Source organism: Trachemys scripta, chromosome 10, assembly GCF_013100865.1.
Source record: "Trachemys scripta elegans isolate TJP31775 chromosome 10, CAS_Tse_1.0, whole genome shotgun sequence".
In the NCBI taxonomy this organism is placed as follows: domain Eukaryota; kingdom Metazoa; phylum Chordata; order Testudines; family Emydidae; genus Trachemys; species Trachemys scripta.
The window spans coordinates 22,285,253-22,311,533 of record NC_048307.1 but is presented as its reverse complement, the minus strand read 5'-3'; the positions used below and the strand labels follow the sequence as shown (position 1 = coordinate 22,311,533).

At 40.8% G+C, this 26,281-nt stretch overlaps 1 protein-coding gene across 2 annotated transcripts in view; it reads right to left on the bottom strand.

Annotated features, from left to right (window-relative positions):
• The window catches only part of TXNDC11 (thioredoxin domain containing 11), a gene marked incomplete in the record, with an annotated part of 105,442 nt that overhangs the window by 52,899 nt on the left and 26,262 nt on the right, over positions 1-26,281 (bottom strand). For both annotated transcript variants that reach the window (XM_034784082.1, XM_034784083.1), the window contains 1 exon segment: positions 20,745-20,838. In XM_034784082.1, coding sequence (XP_034639973.1) covers positions 20,745-20,838 — 94 coding nt within the window.

The following is a 26,281-nucleotide window of genomic DNA, read 5'->3' as shown; positions in this document are numbered from 1 at the left end:
CCCCACCTCAGTCTGTCCTCCCCCCCACTAGCCCTTATGAGCCCCCTCATCCTCCAGCATCCCACAGACCCTGTCTCCTGACCTGGCCTGACAAAAAAAATAGCCATCTGTGGGGCTCATTGAATATGTGCATGCAAAGTGGCACAGAATTCCCCCAGGAGTACCCTTCAAAAGACTTATGGATTAACCGAAAGGATTTGTATTGCTTTTAATTTGGCTCAGTGAAGAAGTCTGACTTATCAAACAAAATAAGTCTGCCTATGTAACTCTATAATGTGTATTGTAGCATCATTTCAGAGTCACATTTTCTAATACAGCTACATCTTAGTACCATGTTGAACACACAAAATGTTGTTACAAACTATGAATGGTGAGAGTCACAGTTCTGGCACCATGAGATCCTTTTGACTCACTGCTGCAACATCACAGCTCAGAATTACACAAGGTACATTATGAACACACAGAAGTGATATCTCTGTGTTAAACCAAGTGATAAACTGCATAGCAGTGCCTTTATCATGAATCTCTGATGGTCTCAACTGACTCCATCCACTAGTTCGTTCCCTTCTGCCAAGACAACTGCTTTATCAGCTTTTTAAAAATAATATCTCCCTGAAGCCTTCCAAAACATAAAACAAATATCACTTCCAAAGATAATGTTTTGGTTTAAACTGAAGTGAACATATTCCAGTTTTACTACGTCTCTCCTTGCCTCCCCTTGATGATCATAATTCTAATTCAGCATAATTATGACTATGTGAACAGTCCCACTGAAGTCAACAGGGCCACTCACATGCTTGAAGTCAAGCACCTATTAGTTATGCTGCTGAATCAATAAGGGGGAATCAAACGTCCAAAACTCCAGCAGCTGGTTCCCACAGAGCAGTACTTTTCCAGCCACTTGGTCACAAAGAGTGGCCATCAAAAGAGTGCAGCTGCCATAACTGTCGTATTTCATTACTATCATGGATCCACAGGATCGGTGCCACAGTTTTTAAACAGTCTCTTGGAGGAAACCTCTTGGAGGAAAAAAGACATCTGTAATTTACACAACTAATCATAAAATCATGTAGGATTTTAGAATAGATCAAAAAAGCCCAAATTGAAAAAGTCATTGCTGATAAACAGCAGCAGCACCGGAGATTGATGTCATTTCCAAGCAAGGAGTCAGGAAAGGAGCGTTTAAAGATATCTGTACTAGTCAAATGTAATTGTTTGTGGAGGGCAGGGAAGAGGGAGAGAAAAATTGCCAGCTAAGCAGCTTATATAAATCCAAATCTGGAACTATGAGAGTTTCCAGTTGTTAGTCACCGAAAGCAATTTATAGAAACAGCTGACAAATGGGAGTTAAAGATTCTTAAAAAAAGGTCACCTCAAGAAAGAATTGCATAGGCACATAAACAATCCATTGGATTTAGAATTGAAGACCTACATACTTTAGAATCTGAAATTTGAGTAGGGCTTTAGGATTGCCAAGCCACATCAGAGTGATGATGGGAAGATAACAATACCTTATAAGAAGATGATCTAAAAGTTAGTTTGCATAATATTTACAAGTAAAAATTTACTTGTAAGGTGCTTATGTTGAAAAACAAACAAATGCATATAATTTAACACACCAAATACCCTTACCTACAAGTGCATATATTCCTAAAAATGCTTTCATCACAATGGCTTCCAGGACTTACTTGGATCCCACAACTGTACTACTCCATTGCATAGAGTTAGTGTTTCATAGTATGTAGGATTCATGTGGAGTTTGGGTGACAAGACCTCAGATGTCACAGAGTTGATTCTTGGGCTAATTTAAAATTCTCATACATATCTGAAAAGCATACTATTATCGTTATAACTAATGAAAGAAGCTTTAAGTGACTAAGTCTGAGGCACTTGGGGCATCTGGACTTCACACACCAATTGGGACCTTGTCATTTTTGCTAATTATGTAAATTAGGATCCCAGATACTGAACTATTTAGTATAATTTTCAAACATATTAAGTTGCCTGTTTCACTCTTCAGAATGTTGTGTTGATGAGGGTCGTGGGGATACCTTGAAAATTGATAGAATGTTGAGTGGTGCAAGGTGTTCCTAAAACTTCAAGAACAGCTCTGGATATAAAGTACTCTTCATTGAGAAAATATTAGATTATATGAAAGGGTTACTTATAATAAATAATTGCTAATTACTGTAAAATTGTTATTTAATTTAGGATACTTTATTTGGTAAACTGCGCACACACAATTTAAAGGATAGATAACCACTATCTATATATACGATTCACTAAAATAATCTGTTTATAATTGTAGCTTCTTACTAAACTATATCTACCTAAAAACATGAAATCTGAATAATGCTACCAAAGGGCTATACGTTGTTGAAAACTCAGGATCAGACCCACAGTAGACAAAAGAGGCAGGTGAGTACAAAACTTGAATTTCACTACAAAACTGACTTTGCTACAATGAAACAAACACAACCAGATTTTTGGAGATGTTACATCATCAGCACCAAACAGAATGGTTTCATTTCCTCCTTCTGGAAGACTTTAATGTCATTTACAACCATATGAATTTAGGCCAAGAAGCACAAAGCCAGTCAGACAGATTTTGATTAATGCTAGTCTTGTGAAGCTAATAAAGACACAAACTGAAGTTCACACTGTATTTCACTGCATTATGGAAAAACAATTTTGAGCTGAAACTTAATATTTATCTTCTTTATTAAACCCAAGTGATTTTTCATCTCAAATTATTATACTTAGTAGTAGTATTTTGAATAACTCATGGAAAGAAATTAATGGATCTTTTGGTGGCAACAATACAAAACTGATACTTAAATCGGTTACCACAGCTGAAGCAAAATATGCTGCATGGTTGAACTTGGTAATTAACATTTATAAATAATTAAAACCCGTTACATGCAAGCAGTGCATAAGCATTCACTATATAAACTGTTGAGATCCTGACAACTAATATTCACACACTGTTATCAAGGTAAATGTACCTGTATTCACACTCCATGATCCACTCCAGAATGCCCAGTCAGGTCTCAGGCCTTCAGCCATCACCTCTCTGTGGGCAGGGACTCGTATCCCACTCCCTCTGACCTCAAGTTTTAAGGCTGCACAGCCTCCTGCCACACACTGCGATATCCCCAAGAAGCCAGTCTGCCTCAAGGCCTGCACCTGCACTGTGCTTTCTCTCCAAAGGCTATGACCACTGTATGTCAGCAGTTACAAGTTACCACGCAGCTTTCTTGAAAGTGTACATTTATTTTAAGGACACCCCACCACCGAGAAAACATATAAAAACAATAAACAGATTTAAACGCACACTATATATACCGGTAATCACCCATCTTCTACATTAGGAGCCAGGCAGGCACACTGACTTTCCAACCCTTTAGGAAGGGCTAGCACCCCACTTGGACAAAGAGTCATGCTAATTTCCTCACTCAGCCTCTCTCTCTCTGTCTCTGAAAACCTAGTTTGACTCAGTAGATGCAAATTCCTCCAGGGGCGGTACCTCTCTGGAGTTGTTTACACTTTCAGCCGCTCGCGTTAAATCACCGCGCTCTGTTATTAGTTCTTGGAGGAGCTGTGGTAACCCTCCTGCATGGAGCAGAACGCACTCATACATAAACTATTCATAAATTTTATATAATGGTCCTGAAAAATACTGCATGGGGTTCCAATATCTGTCACAACTGACCTTGATGTATTTTTAGTCTGTTTGCCCAAGCTTCAGTTATCTATTACTTTACCCATGATTTAGTTGGGGATTGGTCCTGCTTTGAGCAGGGGGTCAGACTAGATGACCTCCTGAGGTCCCTTCCAACCCTGATATTCTATGATTCTGTGTGAAACTTAATCCTGTTTCCAAAATACTGAGAACTCCCCTCAATTATGTTAACTTATATTAATGCTAATTATTTCAATTATCATAACTGTACTGTATTTACCATGTCATATCTGTTATATTTTAGAGTTTCTTGTTCTATTAAAATAAAAAATATTAACTAAGTGTACCCCTTCTGAAATACCTATACACAAAGTTTCAAGTTTTAAAGTAGAAATTTTTAGAAACTATTTAAAAGCAATATCACATTTTGCTGCTGCCCTACACAGACTGACCAAGTCTCCTGCTACGTCAGGGAGATTTCCATTTCAAACAGAAAAACTCCCAACTCCCAATTTAATAATGTTATCTCCTGCATAAAATCTATATTATTCAGAATCAGATGCATCAGCCTCTCTCTATGAGTCAGTGAGAGATTAATGTGCATGTGTGGCTGACACTCAAGTTTCTGGATAATGTACTTGACCTCTGCTCTGCTTCTGCCATTGGTATTGCAAGGAGGGGTGGTTTTGGCAACCAACGGTCGGTTGTGGGGGTAGATTTGAATTGCAAGGCCAACATGGTGGCACACACCCCAGGCAGCACGAGGCAGAGGCAGGTGTGGGGTAGAGGGTGAGGCTAGAAGTGGGAGTATTGGTGGGGTAGGCCACTCCCTGAAATTAATTTGAAAATGTTGGTTGGTGTGCCCTGCATAAGCTACTGGCAATAATATCAACTTATAATTGCCAACTTTCTACTCGCACAAAACCAAACACCCTTGCCCTGCCCCTCCTCCGAAACCCTGTCCTTGCCCCATCTCTTTCCAAGGCCCCCCTCCCCCACTCCCTCTGTCGCTCGCTCTTCCCATCCTCACTCGCTTGCTCATTTTCACTGGGCTGGCTCAGGGGTTTGGGGTGCAGGAAGGGGTGAGGGCTCTGGCTAGGTGTGCGGGCTCTGGGCTCGGGGAGCAGAGCTGAGCTGAGCTGAGGGGATCAGAGTATGGGAGGGGACTCGGGGCTGGAGCTGAGGGGTTTGGAGTATGGGAGGGAGCTCTGGGCTGGGGGTGCGAGTTCCAGGGTGGTGCCAGAAATGAGGATTTCAGGGTGCAGGAGGGAGCTCTGGGCTGGAGGTTGGGGTGTGTAGGTGTGTGAGGGCTCCAGCTAGGGGTGCAGACTCTGTAGTGGGGCTGAGGATGAGGGGCTTGGGGTGCAGGAGAGTGCTCCAGGCTGGGATCGAGGGGTCAGAAGGCAGGAGGGAGATCAGGACTGGGGCAGGGAGTTGGGGCGTGGGAGAGGATCAGGGGTGCAGGCTCCAGGCAGCGCTTACCTCAAGCAGCTCCCGGAAGCAGTGGCATGTCCCCCCTCCGGCTCCTACGCAGAGGCACGGCCAGGCGGCTCGGCACGCTGCCCCGCCTGCAGAGCGGTTCCTAGCCAATTGGTAGCTGCGGAGCCGGTGGTTGGGGCGGGGGCAGCGTGTAGAGCTCCCTGGATGCCCCTATGTGTAGCAGCCAGAGGGGGGACATGCCGCTGCTTTCAGGACCCGTGTGGAGCCACGGCAGGCAGGAAGCCTGCCTTAGCCCTCCTGCGCCTCCAACCGGACTTTTAACAGCCCCATCAGCAGTGCTGACTGGAGCTGCCAGGGTCCCTTTTCGACCGGGCATTCCGGTCGAAAACCAGACACCTGGCAACCCTAGTAGTGCAATGTCAGAAGATATAGAATTCAGATGCAGCCATAGCTGGGTCAAAGGAAGTAAAACCATTTTACTTCTCCAAAACTTAAGTACTGCAGGTAAAGATGAACAGGTCTGAAGGATAAAAGAATGAAAAACAAACATTTCCAGTAATCATAGTTATCTGGACAGTTATTCCAGAAATCTATCATATGCACATGTGTTCTTCTGTGGTCACCTGAACAGTCTTTGAGAAACAAAAAACAATAAACCAACCCAAATACGTTGATCATATTATTTCATTCCTTCTCACACTTTTTCTAGTTTAATTACAACAAAATATGTCATTAGTAGCAATTCAAGTGACCAGCAGGTGTATATATATAGTAGTGCTGATATTTAACTAAAAGATAATGCAAAATTTTATTAGCACCCCTCAGGAAAGCTTAAAGCAGAGACTGAAGATATGGGTTACACTTTTGAGGCAGCCTTTAGTGTGGATTTAGCTGCACCCATGCTTCCTTTCTCTCACCCGTCTCTGCCATTTATTACAGTTCATTTTTAAAAAAAATTATCATATAGTGTGCAAACTGAATAAGACGGCCTCTATTAAATGTTTAGTTTTGGCTTGTCTCTTGCATTTTCACTTAAAACAGTTCTTACTGTACTCAGTTTTCAATATAGTAGAATCTCAGAGTTACAAACACCACCAGAAATGTTCATAACTCTGAACAAAATATTATGTTGTTCTTTCAAAAGTTTACAACTGAACATTGACTTAATACAGTTTTGAAACTTTACTATGCAGAAGAAAAATTCTGCTCCCCCCCCCCCCCCCCCCCCCTTTTTAATACTTTATGTTTAACACAGTACTGCCTTTGCTTTTTTTTTTTTTTTTGGTTTCTGCTCCTGCCTGAGTGTGTACTTCCGGTTCCAAATGAGGTGTGTGGTTGACTCGTCATTTTGTAACTCTGAGGTTCTACTGTAGTTTCAACTATATTATGCTAGACTGAATTATAATAAAAATAAAACATGAGTCATCGGATTTAAATTACACAATTTTATATAATAAAACAGGTAACTACTATAAAGAAACTAAAAGGAACAAAAGCAAAAAAATAAATGATGGAAAGCCAAAACCAGACAAAGTATAAAGACTAACTCAATGGACAAAACATTATAGTGCATGAAAGACAAATAGTGATGGGATGATTTGAAAAAAAAAAATGTGCAAAGATTTATAAGAAGGAAAATTTGCCAGAGCACATCTAACAAAGGAATAGAGCAAACAAACATAGGTCTCCAGGGTCCTTTTAGTTCCCTCAGATTATAAAATCAACTTAGCAATGCCAGAGATAATACTCTCTGGCAAGAGGGATTCATATCACTCCACTCAGCTAAGAGGTCTCTCCAAAAGCGGAAGTGAGTCTTGTGTTTCTCAGGGAAAATTTTTCCTGATTAAATCTCAATTAAAAGCCACATAAATATTGTGACCTTATAAATACTCATGATAAAATTATATTCTGCTACATAGATAGCAATTTCAACCTTTAGGAAAGTACATGATTACAGTTTAGATCAAGGGTTCCCGAATTGTGGTACATGAGCTTGATATTCCATCCTTTCAGTTCACAATTTTTTAAAGAAAGCAGTATATTAACCAATAAAGTTTGAGAACCACTGGTTTAGATTATTTTACTGTGGACTCAAAAAATTGTGTACACCTCTACCCCGATATAACGCTATCCTCGGGAGCCAAAAAAATCTTACCGCATTATAGGTGAAACCATGTTATATCGAACTTGCTTTGATCCACCGGAGTGCGCAGCTCTCCCTCTCCCGCCCCCCACGAGCACTGCTTTACCGAGTTCTATCTGAATTCGTGTTATATCGGGTCGCGTTATATCGGGGTAGAGGTGTATTTATAGCACAGTGTGTAATAAAGGTGGAGTATGAATGGCATTTGAAGAAGTCTGACATTAAAAGCAGTTTTATAAACACATATTTACTACTGTTAAAAGTGGGCACAATTCCACTGTGGTGTTTGCCCACTCATGAGAATAGTGAATCTTTCCAAATATCTCACACCCAAGGAACATTTTACAGAGACTTGGAATGGGCAAATTACTCATGGAGAATAATTAACATCTTAAAGAAAATAAAAAGGATTTTGAATTCTGTTAAAGTGAATCTGCTGTTTGCAATATTCACCCAACTCTAACAGAGACAGATGTCTTAATTTGAAGTATAAAAACTTCAGACTCTAATCTGATAAAAACAAATGTTGATTTTTTAAAAAGTAGCAGAAAATGGTTTAGTAAAATTTTAGTCCAGTTGAGCATATTACATCTCATATGACATCTGTATTCTATGATCCAAGATTTGGAGCAAGAACATTTCTAATTACTATCTCAGCAGAATTTGGTGTAAATTTAAAGAGTAAAAACAATGAGAGAGAAAACATATAATTTGATATGTACTATGGTAAAATATTACTAATTTTTTGCACTGTGTGCCAGTTTCAGCAGATTAAACAGTCTCAATTCACAGACAATACAAGATCATGATTTTAAGAATCTAATATAACTACTTAAGATACCTAAGTGAGCTAATTTCCAAGTCAACCTTTTAAATTGCACATTTTACAACAGACAAATCAGTCAAAACCTGGACCATACCAAACAAGTACTGTACACAGTTGAAAGAATGTAACAGTCTGTTTCGTAATAACATTAACATTTGCTCAGCTCCAAATGGTAATGTTTGTTTTTGCTTATCTTTCACACTACAATTTATATGAACCAAAACAAGCTGTCTCGATCTATGAGATTACAAATATTGCTAGTACAAATGATTTCATCACGTGTATGTTTACTCAGAGGTTTGGAGCACTGATTTAGCATTACATTATTCACCTTAGTAAGACACTTATTAAACACCGTAAGAAAAAGCAGAAATTCAGCTATTAGCTTAGCTACTCTATAACTCAAATCAACAGCCGTAGAGCTAGAGTCACCCTGCAAAATGCACTTCGCTGAACCAGACAGACCCTTCTGTGTTCCCAGGAAATTCACACTATGAGGCATTGCTTTGGGAGCACAGCTTTACTTTTGGCCAGAATGAAGTTCCGCTAGTGGAAGCAACAAAGGGGAGGTAGTGAATCAGGTCTCTCCTTGCCAGTAGTAGCACCTTCTTTTATCAGAGTTCTAGCTGCATGTGGACTCTACCAGAAGGAAGGTTTACAGCTCTTTTCTGATAGTATTCTTTGTGATAAATTGGACAAATAAAATGCATATATAACCATTCACTGTGCCATATACTTCCCCTTCAATGCTTCATTCTCATCAATGTAGTGGGAATTATGTAAGTGTGGGTCAAGGAAACTATTCACCCACTGGATTGTACACATATCTCATGATAAAAAACAAACAAACAGGTAGTGGAGCAAAGACTTTTAGTCTGGATACAAATATGGCCAGATTAAGAACCTGACTTTAATGCAAGCAGCATTAGGGCCTATAAGTAAGGCTAAGATTTTGTCATGCATATTTTTAGTAAAAATCACAGACAGGTCATGAGCAATAAAGAAAAAAGCATGGAAGCTCGTGACCTATCCATGACTTTTACTAAAAATATCCATGACAAAATGAGAAGCTGCGGGGTCCCCACACTGCCCCTGGGGGCCCAGCTGGGAGCTGTGGGGCACCCCCGCCACCTGCAGCAGCCTGGGAGCTCTGGGGCACCCCGGCCGCTTGTGGTGGCTCCAAGCTCAAGGGCACCCCAGCCGGCCGCGACAGCTCCGAGTTCCAGAGCATCCCGGAGCACCCTCACTGCCCACAGCAGCTGGAAGCTCCTGGGGCACTCCTTCCCCTGTCCACAGCGGCTGGGATCTCGGGGTCCCACAGTTCCCAGCCACCACGGGCAATGGGGGGACCCTGCAGCTCTCAGGAGCTGGGGGCTCAAGTCACGGAGGTCTCTGGAAGTCAGATTCTGTGATTTCCGTGACAAAATCGTAGCCCTACCTATAGGTATATACACTGAAATTACAGTGAAAGATTAAAGAAGAGAATGCTAAATAGTTTATATAATCAATTCTGTCTGACAAATAAGATTTTACAAGTAATGTCCATGACATTTCTAGTTTTTTATTAATGTTTTGACGCAATGTTTGGAACAAGCAAAGCAGCAATGTACAGCAGAACCCCTCTGTGACTCAAAGTCTCTCTCTCTCTCTCTCTCTCTCTCAAAAGTACAGAGAGATTTTTTTATCCCTCCACTAATAGCCAAAAGAACAAACTCTCACCAAACTGAATTTAAAAAGTGTTCTTTACAGAGAAAGAAACAGTCAAGAACTGCAAGCAATTCCCCAACATCAACTTCTCCTAACAAATAAAAGAGCAATACATTACAGGCATTTCAAGATAGACAAAGATCAAATTTCACACAGTTAGCTACTTACAACAGCAGCAAAACACATCTAAATTCTAGCCAGAATCAAGTGGCAGAAAGACAACAGAATTGGTATGCTCTCTGGAATGTAATACTGAACAGCAAGGTCTTGGTGGAAACAAACAACGCCATTAGAGATACTGCTATCTTGTTCTCATCAATTATTCTGTATCTTTCAAAAAAAATCCAATCACAGCCGTAATACATCAGTAAAGTCCAAAGTTAATCAGACAAACAACTGTATTTGTTAATCTCTCCAGCCTGCCTTTTGGGAAAAAGTGGATGTCAGATCATTTATTTCCAGAATGATTACTTGCCTGCCCACTTGTACACAAGGATTTTAAAACTACTACTGCAATGGAAAGTTGCCTCAAAATAAATGACTTTCAAGTAAAACCTACTGGGTAAGTCACTCAACCAATCTGTTCCTCAGTTTATTAATCTGTAAAATGAGTACAATGATATCTGCCTCCTCACAGGAATGTTGTTGGACTTAAATAATGTTTGTAGAGTACTTTTAGTCCTCAAATAAAATCTTAAGTACAAAGCATTGGGATGATTAATACATGCATTACATTCCTAAATAAAAGCTATTCAAAGAAACAAGCCATGAAAACTCTTATGTACATCAAAAACTAACATCACCAAATTCAAGATTTTTTTGCACACATACAAAAATACTACCTCAAGGAAATACACCTTTTATAAGAAGGTATCTGTGTACTGAGACTGTGAAAACAAATCTCTCTTACAGTAACATATGTTGTTTATAAGAAGCATTTTACATTATAATGTAAATGCAGTGAAAAGACAGGAGGATATTTCCCCAATGTTCAACATTCAGTATTTGCTCATTACAAGTGAAATATGAAAGGAATAAAATAAGGCAATAGAGCAAACCTCCGTAGGCAGAATGTAACTAGAATAACCAACACAAATCTTAATTTATCAACCTTACAAGCATTGCATATTTAATCATCAGAACAGCCTTTTGCATTTTGGATTCTTAATGCAAAACAACAGGAAATAAAAATTGCTTATCAAGTTATTTTATATTAGCATTATTGTGCCATTCAGGAAGGTATTTAAGCATGTGAATTAAACTGTAGACCCTCCTGTGCTGCTGGCATATTGGCCAATCCAGTTCCTGCATTGATTATGTGTGCTCGCTAATCGTGGCACGTCTTTCCAGATAATGCCAGCGCATTCAATATCCGTTTGTCACTGTACCTCTGCTTGAATTCTGTCAACTTCAAAAGTTTTCCCGTTTGAGGCCTTTGAAGGCTGCTTTAATTTCACTGGGTGTTATTTATTGGTCCCTCTTCTATTTCTAACTTAACATAGGCATTCCTCTGGAACGTGTGCATGACTGCGGCTCTAGACAATTTAATATGGAATGGAAATGTTTTTTCCTTCATCTGGCTTGATCTTCATGTGTTTTCAACATCTGTCCATAAAAGTCCCTGATGGGCTGGGGTACCCGTGATGGTCTGGTTCTTCCTGAGAGGCCCTTCCCTATTCTGTAGAGCTCTTTGAAGTCTCTCTCAGTGGTACATCTTGTGCCTTTACAGACTTCTCCTGAACCCAGGCATTTCTATCCTGTCTGCTTCTCTTCTTTATTTTTGCGTCTTTTTCTCTACATCTTGCATCTGCCTGTAAAAGCACTGCCTGTGTCTTGCTCTGTCCTTTTTTGCCTTCTGCTTGTTAATTGCTGCCCGTGTGCCAGATGTAATCCATGCATCTTTCTTTTACCCCTTTTGGAGGCCCAGCTGTCTCGATTACTGTCTTCAGGTTTGACCTTTTCTCTTCCAGACTTTCCTGAGCCTGTAAAATAGTGTAACAGTTGCTAAAAGCAATCTGATCTGTATTTCTTTGTCCTTGAACTTTGCTTTTGCTGTAACACTCTTTTTGTCTGCCTTTATGATCTTTTTAAGTTTACACTGTAACGTGGCCACTAAATAATAACGATCCAAGCCAACACCTGGGTAGGAACATTCCTCAAAGATGATGCTCACCCCTGAGATACACACGTGGTCTATCTGGCTGACAGTTTCATTTTTTGGTGATCTCCATGTGAGCTTGTGAATCCTCTTATGCTGGAAGAGACTGTCTCCTATCTTTAGATGGTTTGTGCCACATAGAATCAAAAGCTGTTTGCTATTATTAGCATGGATGCCTTCCACTGCTGTGCCTATGATGTCATGCTTAGGCACATCATCCAAAATTTGCTGTACCTGCTCAAAGAACACATCAATTTCAGGGTCTGTTCAGATGTGGTTTTTTTCATATTTTGTGTAACTTGTGCCAGCTTTCCCATACTACACAAAGTTCATACATTCCATGTGCCTACTCTTGTTACAAATACTCTTGTCAGCATTTGATGTCTCAAGATCTCTGCTTCCTTTCAGTTTTCACTGAGATCTTTGGTTTTGATCTCCATCTGTACTTACCAACCTGAAGTTTTGGTTTAACTGAACTAGGGTTACCATACATCCGGATTTTTCCGGACATGTCCGGCTTTTTGGGCCTCAAATCCCCGTCCAGGAGGAAATCCCAAAAAGCCGGACATGTCCGGGAAAATAGGGAGGGAGGGAGGGGCCGGCAGTGCTCGGCCAGGGGCCAGAGCCACTGGGACCAGCGGTGCTTGGCCGGGGGCCAGGCCCGGGGTGCTTGGCCAGGGGCCAGGCCCGGGGTGCTCGGCCAGGGGCCAGGCCCGGGGTGCTCGGCCAGAACCAGGGCCGGTGCTCCAGGGGCCCACGCCGAGCGGGAGATGCCAGGGCCAGAGCCTATTGGCCTGGGCCGGCCGGCCGCCAAAAGGAGCCGCTCGGCCGGGGGGGGCGGACTGGGCTGCGCCGCGCCCCGCCTCAGCCAGAGCTTACCTGCTGCCTCCCTGTTTCAGGCTTCCCACGAACATTTGATTCGCGGGAAGCGGGGGGACGGGGCGGGGGAAGCAGGGGACGGAGCGTTCAGGGGAGGGGGCAGAGTTGGGGCGGGGAAGGGGCAGAGTTGGGGCGGGGCCCCGTGGAGTGTCCTCCTTTTTTTAAATTAAAATATAGTAACCCTAACTGAACTGTTTCTGCTGCAGTAAGGTTTTACCTGCATGGGTCACAAATCCAGCTGCAGAATCCTCCTCTTTTATCCAGTGGGACCAGCAGTGTTTCTAACAGTGCAGAGCATTTGACTGGAGGTGTTGAAATGAATGGTTAAAGTTCAAATTAAGCATGTATTTAAAGGCCTTGCTGAATCAAGAGTCTATATGATCATCCTAAATGCTGGATTGATGGGTAAAGGGTAGGGAACCTAAATTATGGTTCCTAATATCATTATCTGAGGGTTTTATTTTGAGTGAGCAGATATGAGCAAGTTCTGTTTGTTTTTTTTAAGGACAAAACTTCAAAATCACATTTCTGTCTGAAAACTTTGTGCATACTACAGCTAAAAGCAACAGCTAAGAGTACGATAACTAACAGAAGTGGGAAAAATATTTCTCTATTTTTCCAGTTTGTTTACTCCGTCCATCTGATAGTACTTTGTTTACAATTAGCATCATCCTTTCCCCTGATAAGTCAGTTTCTCCCTTATTGAAAATACTCAAGCATCCACAGGAGTGAAGAAAAATATTTATTAAAAACATGAAAGAATTTAAAAAAAATCAGGATATATTATTTAAAGGGTGTTCTATCAGAAAATGATGTTTTTGTCATTTAAAAAAAATCAAGTTGACAGGGTCTTTAACCTTTGCATTAATATACAGTATATGCATACACATACACTTATATTTCTATATTTGCGGATTTATAGCACCTAGAGTATTAAATAGATGCCATCTAAACCGAAAAACAGATATAGAAAGCTGCATATTATCACGATGTATGTTTTCTAACCTGTTTCTACAGAATTCTATCCCTTTTCTCACCAGTACGTGAGGTGGCTGATTTTGTTGTCATGGGCCTAGTCTTCACTTACCGGCTGGTCCGGAGGCACGCCATCGATGTTCTGGGATCGATCCCGGAAGTGCTCACAATCGACGCCGGTACTCCAGCTCGCCGAGAGGAGTACGCGGCGTCGACGGGGGGAGACTTCCGGCCGCGTCTGGACCGCGGTAAGTCCGGAGTAAGGTACTTCGAATTCAGCTACGTTATTAACGTAGCTGAATTTGCGTACCTTAGTCCGAAGTCCGGACTAAGTGTAGACCAGCCCATGGAGACAGAGAGATGTCTGCCTTTATTTATTTATAAATAGGAAACATATATAGCAGTTCAGTCATTATTCAACAAAATCCCACCCAGACTCTCTCACTTTTATCATCGTTTTTTAAAGAAGCCTGAATCTTTTCATATCAAAAAGATGCAGATTTAAGTACCTTCTACAGAACTGCATCCCAGTGCACTAGAAACTACTGGAGGGCTTAGCAGAACACTTTAAGGATGAAAGGATGCTCATGTCTTTGGGGAGATAAACAAGTAAATATTTAATTATAAGAATGAAAATAATATATTATTGCTTAACTATATATTTTGTCTGCCTTGTCTTTTAAATTGTAAGCTCTTCAGGCAAGGACTCTTTGTATTCTGCTTGTACAGTGCTTAGCACAATGGGCCCCCAACCTTTACACACTACAATAACACAAATAATAAGTAATAAAGAAATGGGTAATAAATAATAATGGTTTTAAACTTCTAAAAGTGTGTTCCATGGAAGATGTGAAAACACAAGTATTACTGATTTAACCCTTCTGAGGCCTGTAAATACTATGCCCAAGGTCAGTGACTTAGTTGTTGGTATTTTGTACTCTGCAAGTATTGGTTTGACACTAACCATGGTCCTGCAGGAAGCTGTCTAATGCACATTTCCAACAAGAAAAAAGTCCTTGGATGAGAACTGTATACTAGTGGGAAGCCACAGAAACACAGGGATAAATTATCAGATCCGGAGTAAATAAGCAGGGCTTAGAAATAGGCTCATGATGGCAGGCATTCTGCATTTCCTGCTCTTTTTCTTCTTAGAGCCAGGGGAAAGAGTATCACACAATTTACAAGTAAACTGCAAGATCACTGTTCATCTTCAACTGTTCTTGAATGCTTCCTGAAGGGACAAAAGGCAGGGCTGGCACTTCCATTTAGGCAACCTAGGCGGTAGCCTAGGGCACCAAGATTTGGGGGGCGGCATTTTGCCACCCTTGGCGGCAATTCGTTGGCGGGGGGTCCTTCCGCGCTCCGGGTCTTCGGTGGCAATTCTGTGGCGGGTCCTTCACTCGCTCCGGGACTCACCGCCGAAGTGCCCCAAAGACCAGGAGCGCGGAAGGACCCCCCCGCCGCAGAATTGCCGCCGACAACCAGGAGCGCGGAAGGACCCCCGCCTAGGGCGCCAAAAATCCTGGCGCTGCTCCTGACATTAGGAACAAGGGAAAAGGGGGTTGGGGAAAAAAAAAGAAAAAAAGAGATGAGATACACATATGCAGCACAGAAGAGAAAAAAGGAGGGCACAAACTAAACAGAGAACAAAAGTTTAAGAAACTGACAGATCTTGAAATCAAAATAGCAGGTACTAGCACAAGAACGTAGCAACTGCACCTTGGCACAGCAGTTGCTAGAAACAACAGATTGCAGAAGGATACAGTGGAATTCACTGTCACTCAGGAATTGAAGAACCATGAGGATAATAGAAATACCAACAGATACCCACAGAGTTGTTGACAAAGCCAGTCAGTGTCACAGCACTAGTCAAATACAGGCAGACAGAATAACACTTTTTTTTAAAAAATGGAAACAAAAATCTACTGAAAAATCTAAGAAATTCAGCACAAGTTCAAAAAAATAGCCATCCTAAAACTTTTGTACAAAGATAATTCTTCTCCTGTAGCACAAATACAAAAATATTTTCTAACTAAAAAGGCAGATGAATTTCAATACACAAGTTCTCCAAAAAGAATTCCCTACTCCACTCAGTATGGCTGACTGGATGAGCAAGTAAGGACCTTCTGCAAGTTAGCCAAGATTTGCACTGCTTAAATTACATGAAATGCAACTTTTCATCCATTTGCAAGCTTCTGATGGATTATTTCTCTGCAAATACAGCTGCCTCTGACATCTCTGGTTTCTGTTCATTGCCCTAATATCACATGACAAAAAGTAACAATTCAAAATTCTTAACCATTTAAAATGTTTTGCAAACACTGACTGGCAAGGTTTCTCAAGCACTCATCTTTCCATCAGCATAACTTTTAACAACTTTTAAAAAAATGAATACTTGCCATTTTTGGCAAATATGCTGTTTTTTACTAAAGATCTATTTAACAAAATTAATTAACAAAAAATATTTATGAAATAGGTGAACAACTCTGCCTGCCAGGGATGCACCATTACTGGAGTCTTTTTTCGTGATAGTCATAGGACACCTAGTGCTAACATGCAGTGTCACAGAGTAATGTCACACAGTGAAATGCTGTATAATACAGAATAGAGTAGGGATTCATGATAGTAGATAGTGTCATTCAGCAGTAGACAATATGGGTAAAGTGTTTTATGATGCAGAGTGATGCTTCTTTTGAAGCTGACAGCCTGAGGAGGCTATATTATATACCAGTTATCCTTTTTACAGTATTGCTGGCTTTTTGTTACTGGTTACTTAGCTTACAGTAACTTTTGTTCCTCAAGATGTGTTATCCACACAATTCCACTCTTGGTGCATATGTGCCCCATGTGCATGAGATCAGATTCTTTTGGCCAGCAGAATTACATGTGTGGGGGCCATGCCTGCATCTTAGGCATCATAGAGTTTAAGGCCAGAAGCGACCACCAGATCATCTAGTCTGACCTCTTGTCTTCACCCACCCACTACCTGAAATCATAAAGGGTGGAGTGAATCCAAACATCTCTCAGTTCCTTTACCAACAAAGAATCCTGGAGGAGTAGAAGGCCAAAGGAGCAAGGAAGGAGGGCAGGTTGTGCAATCCATGTGGGCAACACATCTCAAAAAACCACAATTACTTCAGGGTATGCAACCGTTCTTTCTTCTTCAAGTGAGCGTCTAGCAATGTTGGTGACTAACAAGCAGTTGTCTGTTTGCTTGAAGATGGGTTGTAGGAGTCCTTCTCAAACAATGACAGCAGGACAGCCCTACCGAAACAGGGATCTGAACTGGAAGACTCTACCAAAGAATAGTGTCTTGTAAAGGTGTGGACTGAGCTCCACATATCTAGTCTGTTTGCTACTCAAAGGTTGCACTATACAGCCACAAGAACACATGTGATGCTGTGATATCATCATCACATACAATGGACAACCTGTAGTTGGTAGGAATATGAGTACTGAGGGGGGTATCAGGAGGGATATTCCCAATGAGTCCTAGATCTTTTCCTGCTACCTCTTATGGAATTTCCCCTTCAGTCTCTTCCTGATTCTATTGTGCCACCCAAGGAGGGGGAGGTGAATGGAAGATGACTCCCTGATGTTTCTAGATGGGGATGAGGAGCAGTAAATGTCATCTAAGGGATGGGCCATTCTATCTGTGTCTTGTCTTGTCTCTGGGGGAGGGAGAGGTTGGTGTGATGAACTGATATACGTTTGTACATGTCTGTATCAAATTGTGACTTTCCTTGACACCACCATTTTGAAGAACTTGCATTTGACTTGCATTTTGAATGTGTAACTGTGATTGCCTAGAGATTGCAAGGATAGACTAAGGCAACTTATTTTAATGCCAGTCACCTCCATGAAGTGACTAACACAAGAGGGGGTCACAATACTGGTTTAAGGGTCTAGGGCAGCTGGATTGCAGAGTCCTACATCCCAAGGGGCCACACAGGAGGTCTGCACCTGGAAGTGTGACTGGATACTGCCCAGATCCAACTGGCTTGGAGGCATGTGGTCCAAAGGTCAGGTCCAATTACAACAGACTGATGACTGTCCACTAGGGGTACAGAGGTGGTAGGTACCAAGGCACTTTGTACCAAAGCTGAAACCTATTGAAGAAAAGATTAGATTTTTCCCCCCAATGGGCAACATCTAACTATAACAATAAATTAACTAACAATCACATAAACATTAAGATTACTAACGAACGTCAGTAGCACAGTGCACATAGAAAAAGGGGAACTCTTCAGGAGTTCAGTCTCCCTGGCATGATCAATAAGAGAAACTGAGGGTCAGTAGGGCCCATTCCACCCTTATTACCCTTGGGGTGTGGATGCGCAAGGACAGTTAGGGTACAGGCACAGCCTGAACAGACACTACTGGCCAAAAGAATCAGGAAGCATGACACAAAATATCAAAAAGTTGAATCCATGTGAACAATTACATGAAGAACTAAAAATTAGGAACACTACAATTACACATTCAGAGAATGAAAAATATTCACAAAGTTCATTTTCCAGTTGAACAAAAATGTGATGTCACAACAAAGCAATTGTTCATAATTTACCTCATTGATGATCTGATCCTACAAGGTGCTAAGTACCCATATCCACTGACATCAATGCTTTGTATTTTCTAGAATCAGCTCCTTGAGTAGGATTTCATGCCTAGAGCAACACTCAGCTTTTTCCTCCTACATTGCTTTCCCATCGTAATAAATACCTTATAGATTAAATCTTACTGTGATAGTATGTGTTAAAGATGGCAGCGTAAGTCTTCTGAACAATCTGAGAGTATAAGCACTTGTCTACATGTCACAGCAAAGTGCATTCGAGGAGTAATTTGTAAGGTGCTCTAATGTGCTGTGCTGTAGCAGCCCTTTATAGACCCAGCTAGTGCAAACTATAAGGTATCTAGTTTGCCTTAATGTATATGACAAAACACATAAGAGAGAGTTAACAAAAGAATTACTCAACCAGCAAAAATAAGACAAACGGTCTTCCTCAGCATTTTAAAACACAAATTATCAATCTGCATAATTAAGGAAAATTAAAAACATAAAATAAGGATTGGGTCTCAAAGGACGACTAATTAATAATATATCAAACTCAAAGCTGGGACTACTCTGTTCTGCCAAGTTTTACCACAGACTCACTTATCTTGGGCAAGCTACTCCATCTCTTTATGCTGCAGGTCCCCAACCTATGAAGTGGGGTCAATAATAATTACTAGTGTTGTGAGAATTAATATAATGTATGCAACAAACTGGATAAAAGAGGCTATAAAAGTTGTATTATTTAGTGTTTCCGCAACATTTGGCATGAAATTATCTAGATACCATGTTCATTACACCTAAAAAATTTATGACATTTACAGCTGCAAACATCAAAATAATGTTATTTAAGATATTTTTGTAATTATATTTTACACTGCATTTATTCTTGGCGTACAAGCTCTTGTTTCAGAGATGAAGCATTTTAAATGCAGGAATGTTTTGTGCCCTTTTCTCTGCAATGTACTCAGAATTAAGAAACTGATGGTTTAACTGGGGAGGCCAGGTCAGTGGTGTGTAAACCACTTTAGTTATGACATCATTGCTTCTGCTCCTAGGAAATGTGGCAAAAATGCTCAGCACTTAAAAAGCTACAACAGGAACACAATTACATTATAAAATAACCTTTCAAAATACATATAAATATGTTATGCTTTATGTTTATGCACTGAAACATGAAACATTTTGGGGTTTAGTTCTCCTTTAATTTGGAAACCAGAATAAAACTCTCCAAAATACAGATATGTCCTTTGCTTAGATAGCCAACCTACCCCCATCCACATGAATATCTATCTACTAGCCACTAAAACAGACATAAACCAAACCAATGAACATCAGTCAGCAACAGAGCCCACTCTCAGAGTTTTACTTTTCCCCCTTAAAAAAAGAAAAGAAGAAAGATTTAGTTCTTCTTTATACATAACCTTTTTTTGGGGGGGAGGGAGGGAGTCAAATTTCTTGATTTTAAGTGACCACTGTGGGAGGCGCATCTCCTTTTGTTAGCAGTTGTCTAACCTAAGCTCCATGTAAGAAGACTATCTTGGTTTTACCATAATCACCCCCAAGGAAGTAAATATTTATTTGTTTAGCATCTTTCAGTAGAAAGGGTAACTTGAAGAGATTTACAAGATGTTTCCGAGACATTAAGTAATGTAAAATGAGGAAAAGTGAAAAAGCCAGAAGCTAAATTAAGCAAAGTGACAGGAAAGAGCTGAGGATGAGCCCCAGTGTCATGTCTTGCATTAGCAGACTTCTGACTCCAGTGTAAAACAAAACACATCTGAAAAATAGATAACATACCATGGACTCCGCAAATCAGCAGTCTCAAACATATGTTTTTGAAGAGACTGCTCATGTGAGTAAAGCCACTCAAGCATAACTGTTTGCAGGATCAGATCCTAAAAAATGGAATGCACTCAATAATTTTACTGCTTAGACTTGTGATTTTGCTTAATTTTCATTTGGCTACAAAAATTATATTTACTTTTGAGTACTTCTGTACCCAAATACTAGCCAATGAAAAGTGACATGAAACATGAACTGCAGTTCCTTCAATAAAGTGGAGAGACTTGGCAAATAAGAGTTGTATACAAAATGAAGATCACATTTATTCTGCCATGAAAATGTGACGAAGGATAAACACACTATGTATTTGATTTCACTCTGCCTGTCCACAAGATATATAAGATAAGAATTAATTAAATAAAAGGTGTTTTACTCCTTAATCCATTCATTGTCTATTAACAAAGGAATACGACTTAGTCATCAGACCAATACTAAGAGCTGTAATTCTCAAATTACAGAATATTTCAGATGAGAACTGAAGTTCACATATGTAAACTATTTGCAAAGGTCCTTAAATTCTTAATCTTAAGCTTTTACCTTTCTTTAATGAATGTAATGCTGATGTGAAGAACGTCAAATAACCAGGAGGCTGAGGTGAAGCATTGAACTCAAAATATCCTAGAACTCCAGGCTGCAAGAATAAGAATTAGAGTTAGCTAAGCTATTACAAAAGTACACATTTATGGGATACTTTAACTATAGTAAAAAACATAACAGATTAAACATTGATGGGTTGTTTTGGTTTTTGTTTTTTGTTTTTTTGGTTTTTTTTAGAAAAAACAAACTAGCCATTTTACTCTGCAGGAAAAGTGGATCTTAAAAGGAGGGGAAAAAAATCAGCCAATATTATAATTTGGAAAATGTGCACAAGACCAAATCTGTATATATGTAGAAACATTATAATTTCACAGTTACATATTTCCCGTGTTAGTTGTTACATTATTCTCTAAGCAAATGGTAATAATTTAAAATAATTGCAGGAGTCAAGCTTCAGCACCACCATGTTGATGGAAACTTGATTTTCTACATAGCACCATACTGGGTTCTTCTGAAATTGAGATTTGGGATTTAATGTGTCATCGTACAATGAAGTCAACTGTAACCCTTTTTCAACGTAAAATACTTGGCTTTCTTTAAGTTTTTATTATACTGTGCATGATTCACATCTATATATGAGGCCTCTGCATGACTGCCAGTCTACATCACACTGGGAAGCTATCAATCATATGAGATTCTTGCAAGAGAAATCACTGAGAGACTGATTTCACAAAAACAAAGGGGAGAAGCCCAGATCCTATTTGCATTTCCACAAAAAGAAAATATATTATTTTGTTGGCCTGGGCAACCAGGTAATTTGAGATTTAAAGGATCTGTGATCTCTAGAAAGAAATACAAAATTTTTGTCCATCGAGACTGGGTTGAGGGAGGGGAGAATACTGGTCAAAATAGAGAGAAACTACAGATCCCATTCCCTTTGCTGGAGATATGAAGCTTAAATGATAGCCTAATAAAAATAGATTAAGAACAGGTGTGCAAGAAGTAAGCTCAGATTTCTCTGGTTTCTGCCATCCAAAATTAAAGATAAACCCTGAATTTTACTGAGATGGATATACAATTATTTTAAAAAATTACTTAGGGATATTTTACATTAATGAGACTTGAACTGGTTTGTAGACTTTCAAGATGTGATAATAGTGTAGGAGTACAAGAGTGATTCTTAGAACTTAGATACTTGAGTAGACAGATCAGAATGTAAGACAGCCTTCCTTGAACCATTTATATTTGCATTTGCAGATAAAACAAGTAATTCATCACACACTCAACTTGCACTGATCAGGAGGCATTTTCCTGAAGCTGGAGCTCAGGTGTCGGACTCTTATTCACACTTCATTTTCTTGATAACTGCACTGCTATCTGGACAAAGAGCTACAAAATGGGTTTAAAAGCTACCTTTTAAAAATGAACACTAAATGCAACTTGTTAACATTAATGTGAAATACTGAATTTTATTTGTGGTAAGTGTGGATGGTTATCCTTTCACTGTTCCTTTCACTGTCCTATGATGAAAGAAGATTTCTCTGGATTCACGTTTCCTAGTGAAATACATTTTAAATGAAAAAGATTAGGTGTCACATTTCAAATTCTGCCTTAAAGTACAGCTGAAAATGAGTTCAGTAATCTCGTCCAAGTCCCAAATACACAGACGTTTGTCCAAATCACACATATTCTCTCTCTCTCTCACACACACACACTCCCTCTCTCACACACGCATACAACCCCACACTAGACAACTTGGCATGCTTAACAGTCTCTACTCATATAAGGCCCATGACTGGAAAAGCAAACTGTGAAGAATTACAAAGGGGTCTCACAAAACTGGGTGACTGGGTAAGAAAATGGCAGATGAAATTCAATGTTGATAAATGCAAAGTAATGTATTGGAAAACACAATCCCAATGACACATACAAAATGATGGGGTCTAAATTAGCTGTTACCACTCAACAAAGATCTTGGAGTCATTGTGGATAGTTTTCTGAAAACACCTGCTCAATGTGCAGCAGCATCCAAAAAGCTAACAATGTTAGCAACCATCAGGAAAGAGATAGATAATAAGACAGAAAATATCATAATGCCACTACATACATTCATGGTACATGCACACCTTGAATACTGCTTGCAGTTCTGGTTGCCCCATCTCAAAAAAGATACATTTTAAGAGCCCAGCCACATATTTCAACTTACTACAATATTGCCCACCATTGCTGGAACTATGAAATGTAAGCAGTTGAGAGAAACATCCACTGCAAGAGAAGCAACTAGTGAGATACTTCGTAAGGTGGCTTTGATTTTCTTGTTTTTGCATGATAAATATGGATTATAAAATATAATCACAGTTTTACTAAAATATATTCTACCTTTATTTTCTACATGAAGTTTGTGATCCTCCATAGCAACTGATTGTGAGATATTACCAACCAACTACATCCTTCATCAAGAGAAGAATGGTTCTGGAAAAGTACTCAGAAGCTACAGATATTCAAAGGGGCACAAAGGAGGCTTCAAAACAAAATCTTAAACTAGCTTCCAGCCTTTTTCCAGTAGTTTGAGAAAGGAAGTTACCTAGAGATATAGCTGTATCTTTAAACAAAAGAAGTCACACTGCTCCCACTTTGGGAAGAAAGATGAAGTCTGACATTCTTCTGAAGTGTGTAAAAGTTCTGGATCGTGGCCACTTCTGGGATTCAAGGACTACACACTCACTGATTCTGGGGAGGGTCAAATGAAGGGGGATACACAGCTCCTACTTAGAAGATACTGGGAAATGTTTTCTCTTAATTTTGCCTTATTTGTCTAGATTTGTTCTTCTGGGTTTTTTGAGAGGTTGAATTACCCCGGGCTCTCAGTTCTCTTTTAGTGTGGTGTAAAATGGACACTTTTCTTTGGAACTCTCTTGATTTCTCTCTCTTCTGAAACTGGCTGTTTCTGAAAGTTCCCCTACTTCTGTGAATGAGGAAGAACTGGGGGATGAGGACTGTTTCAGGGCTTCTGGATTTTTTCCAATCTGGTTTTGTCCTGCTGCTTGGACTATTTTACATCCATCTGCCCCCAGTCTCATTGGGAGAAAGAAGCGTGTCTCCATGGTCTTGGTCTTTTCTCTTCAGCACTAGAGCAGTGACAGGATCTACACCTCTGTCTGATGAAGAATGCTTTCTTTCTCCCTTCTTGAGAAAGGGAACAGAGTCATCAGGGATTACCTCACTTTTTCTGGCACAAGTAGAATCAAAAGATGTGTGTACACTTCGAGCTCCAGGGTCAGATTCCCATCTTGAGCGGACATACCCACACCAGCTCTGATCAAGCTAGCATGCTAAAAATAGAGCATAGCCACAGTGGCGCAAGGGGTTAGCTACCCCGAGTACTTACCATCCAAGATGCTAGGCAGGTACTCAGGGCTGCTAACCCCTCATACTGCCATAGCTGCACTCTATTTTTAGCACACTAGCATGATCAGAACTCGTGTGGATATGTCCCTTGAGCTGTCCCAGGTCGAAGCGTAGACATATGCAAAGTCACTTAGCACCACTCTGGCTGAATTTATCCTTGTTCTTAAGGCCTGAAGTAAGAACCAGGGATAGGTGGCAGTATTAGGGGGATGGGAAGAGAGAGAGCAAGCACTGTTTTGTCCATTCAGATGGAAGCTCTTAAGCACTGTCCGGGAGCACCCTCAGGAGAAGAGTGGTGCACCTTAAGGAGAGGAGTATCAGGGCTAGCCGTGTCAGTCTGTATCCACAAAAACAACGAGGAGTCCGGTGGCACGTTAAAGACTAAGATTTATTTGGGCATACGCTTTCATGGGTAAAAAACCCACTTCTTCAGATGCATTGAGTGAACATTACAGATGCAGGCATTATTACACTGACACATGAAGAAAAGGGAGTTACCTTACAAGTGGAGAACCACTTGGAAAACCAGTCATGTGTCAGTGGGGTTTTTTTACCTACGAAAGCTTATGTCCAAATAAATCTGTTAGTCTTTAAGGTGCCAGCGGACTCCTCATTGTTCTTAAGGAGAGGAACACTTTAAAGGGGAAACTTATCTTTTGGGCCCAGAATCACCAATGATAAACACTATATGTCCTATATCAGCTAAGGCTCTTAAAAGTTAAGGAAGGAACTGTAGACTGGGGTGAGGTAGCTCCACAGAGATGAAGGCTGTCTAGTTTCCTATGTGTACAGCCAGCTGAGTAGTCCAGTGGGAACATCTTCCTGCTACTGACCTAGCCTGTCAGAAAGGAAAAGGAGGCAGAGTTCTGACTAATTCCTGAGGTGGATAGCTCAATTTTCCCTAGACAGACATAGGCTACAATGGAGACTGTTCCCTTACCACTGCTCTCAAACTGGGCACTGCTGTAGCAGAGATGGGAGCCAGCTTCATAAGCAGCTGGTGAAGAAATGACCCACTCAACTTGCACTGATCAGGAGACATTTTCCAAGAGCTGGAGCAAAACAGGGAGCTCCTTCCAGCTAGGTCTCCCTTAGATGTGGAGAGGGCAAGTGTGCTGTGCACCTTTGTGTCTTTTGTTTACTCTTCTTAGGCCAGTTAGGCCTCTCACCTGACACTACTGAAGGAAAAAGTCTGCTGCTTAAGCACCTCAGATGGAGGACGTTGCTCCTGAATAATCCGGTTAAACAGATGAAGAACTGAGTCATAGAATCATAGAATCATAGAATATCAGAGTTGGAAGGGACCTCAAGAGGTCATCTAGTCCAACCCCTTGCTCAAAGCAGGACCAATTCCCAGCTAAATCATCCCAGCCAGGGCTTTGTCAAGCCGGGCCTTAAAAACCTCCAAGGAAGGAGACTCCACCACCTCCCTAGGTAACGCATTCCAGTGTTTCACCACCCTCCTAGTGAAATAGTTTTTCCTGATATCCAACCTGGACCTCCCCCACTGCAACTTGAAACCATTGCTCCTTGTTCTGTCATCTGCCACCACTGAGAACAGCCGAGCTCCATCCTCTTTGGAACCCCCCTTCAGGTAGTTGAAGGCTGCTATCAAATCCCCCCTCATTCTTCTCTTCTGGAGACTAAACAATCCCAGTTCTCTCAGCCTCTCCTCATAAGTCATGTGCTCCAGACCCCTAATCATTTTTGTTGCCCTCCGCTGGACTCTTTCCAATTTTTCCACATCCTTCTTGTAGTGTGGGGCCCAAAACTGGACACAGTATTCCAGATGAGGCCTCACCAATGTCGAATAAAGGGGAACGATCACGTTCCTCGATCTGCTGGCAATGCCCCTACTTATACAGCCCAAAATGCCGTTAGCCTTCTTGGCAACAAGAGCACACTGTTGACTCATATCCAGCTTCTCGTCCACTGTGACCCCTAGGTCCTTTTCTGCAGAACTGCTACCTAGCCATTCGGTCCCTAGTCTGTAGCAGTGCATGGGATTCTTCCGTCCTAAGTGCAGGACTCTGCACTTGTCCTTGTTGAACCTCATCAGGTTTTTTTCGGCCCAATCCTCTAATTTGTCTAGGTCCCTCTGTATCCGATCCCTACCCTCTAGTGTATCT